Source organism: Fundulus heteroclitus, chromosome 19, assembly GCF_011125445.2.
Source record: "Fundulus heteroclitus isolate FHET01 chromosome 19, MU-UCD_Fhet_4.1, whole genome shotgun sequence".
NCBI lineage: Eukaryota > Metazoa > Chordata > Actinopteri > Cyprinodontiformes > Fundulidae > Fundulus > Fundulus heteroclitus.
In genome coordinates this window covers 12,586,520-12,594,324 of record NC_046379.1, presented here as the reverse complement: position 1 = coordinate 12,594,324, position 7,805 = coordinate 12,586,520, and the positions used below count along the sequence as shown (strand labels likewise).

At 38.4% G+C, this 7,805-nt stretch overlaps 1 protein-coding gene across 1 annotated transcript in view; it reads right to left on the bottom strand.

The window, feature by feature from the left end:
* Window positions 1–3,651: 3,651 nt before the first annotated feature.
* The window catches only part of akt1 (v-akt murine thymoma viral oncogene homolog 1), a 56,564-nt gene continuing 52,410 nt past the window's right edge, over window positions 3,652–7,805 (bottom strand). Inside the window, exons 12-14 of the mRNA XM_036150376.1 lie at window positions 7,697–7,784; window positions 7,129–7,231; window positions 3,652–5,538 (exon numbers count right to left, since the gene is read on the bottom strand). Coding sequence (XP_036006269.1) covers window positions 5,459–5,538; window positions 7,129–7,231; window positions 7,697–7,784 — 271 coding nt within the window. The 3' untranslated portion in view covers window positions 3,652–5,458. The remainder of the gene's footprint in view (window positions 5,539–7,128; window positions 7,232–7,696; window positions 7,785–7,805) is intronic.

The following is a 7,805-nucleotide window of genomic DNA, read 5'->3' as shown; positions in this document are numbered from 1 at the left end:
ATTGAATGTAATCTTCAAATCAATTCTGCTGTTGGTGTGAAGAAGGAAGTTATATACTGAAAGTGTCATACCTGTTCTGTAATGGATTATCTTGGACTTTAAATAACTCTCCACCCCCACAAAGCAAAACCTATTCTTTCACAAATTCATCAGTTTCATAATGAGCTATTAGATTCCATATATTTAAAGGTAACATCGTTTCTTCAAAGGGCATATTTAGTTTAATACAGTTTCATTTGGTCATATGGTGCACAGCTAAGCCTCGTGAAGCAGCAGCCATCCTGCTGAGGTGTCCACGAAAGACTCTGAACCAGCTCCTGCTCAGCTGATCCTGCACCTTCACTGCTGCTACATCAAGAATTTTATTGCAGATCAGTCACTTACCGAAAGCAGGATTTAATACACAAACGGCCAGTTAAAGAGCAGTAGTAGAATCAAATGCTATTCTACAAAATATTTCTCCTGCCGTTTCATAATTTTTCAACTGCTAATATGAAACATTAAGCAAGTAGGAGTACATTTATTGACGTAGCAGTTTTCACATGTAAGCATACCAAAGTGCTTCACAGCAAAACAACAAAAGAAAATGATCAAGAACATAATATAATTGTTAGAATTATTTAATAAAATGGGGGAGTGGGGTACAAAAATCAACATATCAGATTAGAAAAGGCTACAAGGAATGCAGGCAACACAAAGTAAGACATCTAACTCAAGGCTTGTCTACTGAAAAGGGACCTTGGCTGCTTTTTAAAAGTTGGTACGCCACCAAAGCAAAAGGGTGCGTAATTGAGAAGTGGAGGGATATGTGGATTTTTTCTGAATAAAACTCTAATATTTCCAATGGTAAAGAAGCTAAGATATATAAAACATAGTTTCCACCTAAACTAACAGACCACACCATCCCCACGGTGAATCGTAGTGGTGGCAGTATAATGCTGCGAGGATCCTTTCGCACAGACAAGGAAGCTGGTTAGATTGGATGAGAATGCGAATGGAGTTAATCCAGAAAAAAAAAAAAAAAACTATTTTATTTGAGTTTTTGCTGTATTATTAAGGTTGTTGTACTGCTGAAGGGTGAACCTCCACACCACTCACAGGTCTCTACATCCTCTAACAGGTTTTGCCTTGTATCTATTTATTTACCTATTATTGCTTTAGTTAACAAGGAAAGAACCATTGAGATTTAAAATCTTGTTTTTACAACAGAGTCCTGCTTCTGTGTCCTGAACAAAAGCATCTCCGCAGCATGATGCTGCCCCCACCTTTCACCGCCAGGTCATAATCTAGTCTCCATTTTCTGACTTCTAAACAACCCATGCAAATGTTTTCATTCTACTTCACAGCTGTGCACACCTGTATGTTGGCCAATTAAACAAAATCTCAATTAAATACATTCTGGTGATTGATTTATTTATTTCGAACAAACAAAATAGAAAAATATAGATAAATCATATAGAATACATATTCCTACATGTATAGCAAAAGAAACTAAGGGTGTTGCAAAAATAAATACATGTATCAATAAATAAAAAATAAAGCGTCATCAAATCAATTAGATGCAAGTTTAAAAAAGGAGTTGGAAGACGTTTATACTTATTTTTCACTACCACCCCTATAGCCTTTGTCAATTTCTCATATCACTTTCATTTTGGTTTAATTTTGGTTGGCCAAATGTGGGGGGAAAAAAGCAAAAAAAAAAAAAAAAAAAAAAAAACAGTTGTTCATATCAGAACTGAATTGATTTGGGCTTCTTAGTTTGAACCAGTTAAAATTCTTTATTATTCACCATCTAACGCCATTAAGCTGATACGTTAATAACTGTACAGGGGAGTCAAAATAAAACTACAAATAGCCCTTGACACCAGCAACCTGGGCCTAGAAAGCCACTTTAAATGCTAAAAAACAAATCTGAAACAGCTGGAATGATGTGAAAGTGACATTTCTGAGACTGAAGGGGGGGAACTTATGAAGCTGCCACACACAAAGTCAGACAAAGAAGGTGAAAACCTTTCAATGAGTGGTTTTGTTTCATGCAAAAAAAAAAAAAATACATGAGTCCTGGCTTTTGGACAGAGGGTAAATGAGATCAGAATCTAGCTGAGGTCGGTGCCAGAACAACATCCCAGCTTTGTGCTGCGTTCGCTGTCCAGTCCAGCCGAAGGAGCTGGGAACGCTGTAATGCGTGTCAGGTGAGTGCCACACTGGGCCCAAACCCTGTCTCAGCTTGTAATGTTGCTGTGCGCTGCAGCTGGCCAAAACAGCAGACTGTGAGCTCTGGCTGTCAACATCTGCTCCAGAGACTCTACCATCTGCCTGAGCGGCCCCCCCACACCCCAAGGGAACAGAGCATCGCTCCTCGTCTCAGACCAGCTGCAAAGCCCTGGACGTTGACACGAGCTGCCTCGCACTGTCTCACACTTGGCCATATTGTATGTTCACAGCAAGGTTTAACTAGATGAACTAAACCCCTGTATTGATTTGTTTTATTGTTAAGAGGTAGAGTTCAGCCTCCTGAACTCTTAGCCTTACAATACATTTCATTAAATTGGAATATTACCAGGAACCTAATCTATTTCATTAATTTAATTTAAAAAAAAGTGGATATATTGTTACAGGTTCGTTACAACTCAAAGTGATATTTTTCAGGCATTTATTTGTTCTAGTGTTGATTATTATAGCTTAGTTACAAACAAAATCTAGTACCTAAAAATGTCTACATTACTCAGTATAATTTAAAAACGTGTTTATAATATCGGAAATGTCTTTCTACCAAAGAAAGAATGTGTTTCCACACCGTAACATGTGCAGTCAACACTTGTTTGGAGCTCATTTTGCATGAATTACTGCCTCTGTGCATTGTGCCACGGAGGCGTCTCATCTTCCTCTTGATGACACATCATGCATTCCCTAAAAGGGGGGATAGATCAGTTAGATTAAGCACATAGATCTCCAGGTTGTTCAACCAGGAACTTTTGCTTGAGAGGTGGCTCAACTCAAAGAAGACTCCAGCTGCAGTCGAGAACTTCATCGAAATTATTTAACAGGCTTTACCGCTGTCTTCACAAGGCTATGGTTGTAAAGGTTAAGGACCTTTTTTCCTTCCACATAACTTTCTATTAATTTGCTTGCGCGCAGGACAGTAAACAGCCAGCTTTACCAACAGTGGCCTCCTGTAGCTGACTCGTTTTTGTGGGTGTAAATGACGTCTTCCCCCACGATTGTGTAGGTCAAGATACATTTCTGTATACAACAAAAAGTAAAATAATTAAATAAAAAATCTATATGTAATATTCAAATTTCCTCTAAATTCTGAAAATAAATATTGAGTTTTAATTAGCTGTAAATCACAATCACAAAAATTAAGAAAATACTTTGTATATATACTTTGAAAATGGGAATAGATTAAGATGAAAATAAATTAAGCTAAAGGAAAACCTTTTGGGAGGACATCTGTCTCAAACATTCATTAATCTGTTAATTTCTAAAGCACTTGAATGCATCGAAAGAGACTGAAGCGCATGAAAATGTCATTTAAAAACTAGCTCAAAGAAATCACAGAAAATAAAACGTACGTTTGCCTGTTTTTTCCCTCTGCATTTCAGTGTAGATAATAATCGTTCAGGAAAAAATAAAATAGATGAGTCAATCAATTGATAAGACCTTTTATTTCATCAATTGAGAAGAAAACATGTAAAAACAGTGTACAAAGTTTATATTATTTGTTTACTAAAGCTGGTGTCCTCGGCCTCAGGAGTACAGGAGGGGCAGATACAAAAAAAAAAAAAGTTGAAGTAAAAATATAAAATGATTTTTTTTTCTCCCTATTTTCAGAAGGTGATAGCCAATAGGGGAGTATGCATAGGAATAGGTAACAAACAGACTCAAAAGAGCAAACGAAGGTTTGCAAACGACTGAAGAGAAAACAATATAAAAACCATTACATTCAATGAAAATATGCACTTTTGAAAATGATTATCTGTCGTTCTTAAAAATACTGAAGTGCCTCCGGAAAACAGCTGAAAGAAGGGCGTCGGTTTTAGCCTCAGCAGAAATTATTCAAACCAGCACGTCTTGTTTTAAGTCGTATCCACAACAAATGAATTCATCTTACAAAAAGGAAGCTAATTTAGTCGCTACCAGCCATAAGTTACATATAGAGGGGGTCCGAATACAATCATTTTTGGGCAACAAAGTGCATATCATTGGCACACGGAAACTAATTTTCACCCACATTGGTCTCATAAATAACTCAGAAGCTCATGTGAAGGGGAGAAGTCCCCTTAAGAAGCAAAACAAAGATGACAGTTTTCCCCTGAAGCCTAGTTTGCTTGCAAAGTAATCAAAAAAAAAAAAAAAAGTGTATTATGTTGAAGTGACCTCACTGAGGCTGCAGCATATGCACCGAGTGGAACATAACACCCAATAGTGTACTGTATAGAGGAAAAACCCAAAAGGAGATGAGAAGAGTTTGGAGCAGAAGGAGCATCCAGATGAAAAGGCACCAGGAAGTATAAGCACTTACTTCAGGACCTGCAGATGCTTCTTTTTTTTTTTTTTTTTCTTTTTTTTTCTTAGTCTGAACAGCAAACAGTGGGTCTGTGTCACGTGCAAACGATTTTTAAAAGAAACTGCCCGAATGATCACTCGTGCTCGAGTAACTTGCGTCATATTAGACTGTATCGGACTGCTGATTGAACATACCCATCGCGGTGTGGATTGACGAAACAACAGAGCGGTTTCAGTTTTTTTTTTTTGTTTTTGTTTTTTTGCATCAAGGGTACATTAAAGCGAAGATGGCTTTTCAGTCTTAGGAGAATTAGGCATGTGTTACAACACATCATTATGCAGGAAGATTAACTTTTATTTGATACGGTACATTCACTTTATGAGGCCAAAAGATGTCTGAAAAGACTCGAGAAACATGGATAAATCACCCACTCAACAAACAACACACTCTCTTGCTTTACATGGTGTTTTTGGTCCACAGCATGCCTAAAACCTATTTGAAATGGTTGATATTTCATTGAATACAAACAACCCCTTTAAAAAAAAAAAAAAAAAGAAAACAAAAATCATTTGAGTTATAGGAGTAGCCCAATTTGTGCATAGCTACATTTCCCCTTTCATTGCGGGATGCCTGCACTGTTTACAGCATAACAACCAGGAAATGCAGGGATAGTGTTATCTCCATGGTCAGTCTTCAAAGGCCGCCAAGAACAAGCACGTTTATCTTTGTTTTTGTCTCGCACTTCCTCCGTCCTGTAAAACGACAACAACGGCTCGCAGACTGAGACATCCGACGGTGGGGAGGGAGGGGGGGTGGGACTTGTGCAGACAATGCTGGGGTGGGGAGGTGGGGTGGGGTGGGGGGGACGAGGCTGGGGCCTTTTGAGAGTGCAGTCGGATGGAGAGGGGGAATAACGGTGGGGCCAGAGGAATGTTTGAGATTTGCATATTAGGTCGTCCCACTGGCGGAGTAGGAGAACTGTGCGAAGTGGGGTCGTCGCTCGCTGTCAAAAAAGTCGTCGTAGTCATCTGGGGATGAAAAAGAAAACAAATCTGTTTGTTCTTGTAAAAAAACGTACGAGCCGATAAGTATACAGGCAACAGGTTTTTCTACGGCTGCAGTGCCTTGCATGAATACTTGCACATTTTTACATGATGTTACATGTTAGATGTTGCAACCATTGCGATTTTATGCAATGAACCGACACAAAGTAGTGCACCTTTTACTCCAAGGTAGCTGCTTAAAACCCAGTGCAACAATCATCTTCACAAGTTGGCTACTTATTAAACAGAATCCACTTGGGTTTAAATCAATCTCACAATAAATCCAGCTGTTCGGTGAAGGCTTCGGGTATTTGCTAGAGAACATTAGTGAACAAACAGCATCATGTAGATCAGGGGCCACAGCAGACAGGTCAGGGATGAAGACGTTAAAACACTGCGGCCAGCCGAGAGACCAAAGGTGACTCTGGAGGAGCTGCTGGGATTTACTCTTCATGTGGGAGATGCCACAAATCTGGCTTTTGTCAAAGAGCGGTATGAAGAACACCATTGTTGAAATAAAGCCACAAGAAGTCTAGTTTTTCACAAGTCATGTGGGTTACACAGCAAACATCTGAAAGATGTTCTGGTCAGCTGAGAAATTTAACTTGTCAGCCCACAGGAAAAATCCAATATGTGACAGAAAACTAACAGTTCACTAAACAGTAACCGCCCCCCACAATGAAGCATGGTGGTGGCAGCATCATCCTGTGGGGATGTTTTTCTTCAGCTGGGATGGGAAAGGCGGTCAGTGTTGACGGTAAAATGGATGAAGCTTCTTTAAGAAACTTTAAAAGACTCAAATATAACTGCAATCCACACATTGTACAATACATCAGAACATTAGTTATCCTTTCCATTCCACTTCACCATTATGTGCTACTTTGTGTTTATTCATTGGCTATAATCCCTAAAAAAAACAGATTAAAGTTTGGGGCTGTAATGTGACAAAATATGAAAAGTTCAAAGATTATGAATAATAATAATAATAATAATAATAATAATAATAATAATAATAATAATAATAATAATAATAATAATAATAATAATAATAAGTTACAGAAAAAGATTTCTGACCCCTGCACCTTTTAACGCATTTGATCAGGGGTAAAAAAAAAAAACACAACATGACACTCAAATCAGCACTGAAAATTACTAACACTTATTTTACCTTGTTTTTTTTAATATACATCTTTTTAAATATGTCAAATCAAAAAAAGAATTTAAACCTCGAGGGAGGGGAGGTTAACTGAATTCAAATAAATTTTCCTCCTTGTAATTCTTTAAGCAATTGTCTCTCAATATAACCAGTTCTCTACTTGCTTTAATGGTTTTGTGAGCCCTGATGAAATATTGCTGCGTGTCCAGAAGAGGGCACAGCGCCCCTGAGGAAGCTGGGTAAAGCCCTCACTCATATTTAGAAAAGGTAATCATCACTAACTCAGGTCTGCGCCCCCTAAATACAGCTAGGAGTTATGCAAAATAAAATGGGTATAGCCTTTATGACAGCATGAACTGCATGAGCGGAGCTGTTGAAAGGCTGGGAGCAGGTCTGTCTACGCGGGAAAGTGATGCTACCTTGTCCAGGTGGTGTGATGGTGATGGCTTGTGCTGTGAACTCTTCGTCAAAATATCTCGTGTCCGTCTCTGAGGTAACTTGGGGCCTAAACGGTGGGACAAGCTGTTGGGAGAGAAGGAGACATGCTTACAATCAGCAGATCACAGCTACCAGATGCCACTAGGGCTGGGCGATATAGACCAGAAATAATGTCTTTATATTTTTAAAGGCTAAATGCCGATATACGATATTCATCTCGATAGTTTTTTTCTTTTCACAAAGCATCTCTGAATCAAAGCTTTATCCCAAATGTGTCAGGCACATTTTTTTCACTAACAGCTGTAGATAAATGGGAGAAACGGTTGAAAAACAACTTACTGGAATATATAAAAATATTATTATAATACAACATAGACCATTTTGATATAAACGACTTAGCCTCATCTTATGTCTCCTTTAAAGAAATCTTGATATTTTTAAAAATCTCGATATACTGCCCAGCCCTAAGCCAGACAGACAGTGTCTGTAGTTTCTATGTGATCCTGCTTTATAGAAATCACAGCCAGAATGAATACTTTAGAGCCCCACCTTCTTCTCATAAACATCTTGCCAATTTATCCCAGTAAAGAATTTGTGCTGCATGATTTCCTTGGCATCTTCGGGCCCTCCGCCTAACCTGGAAACACAAGAGCAGCAA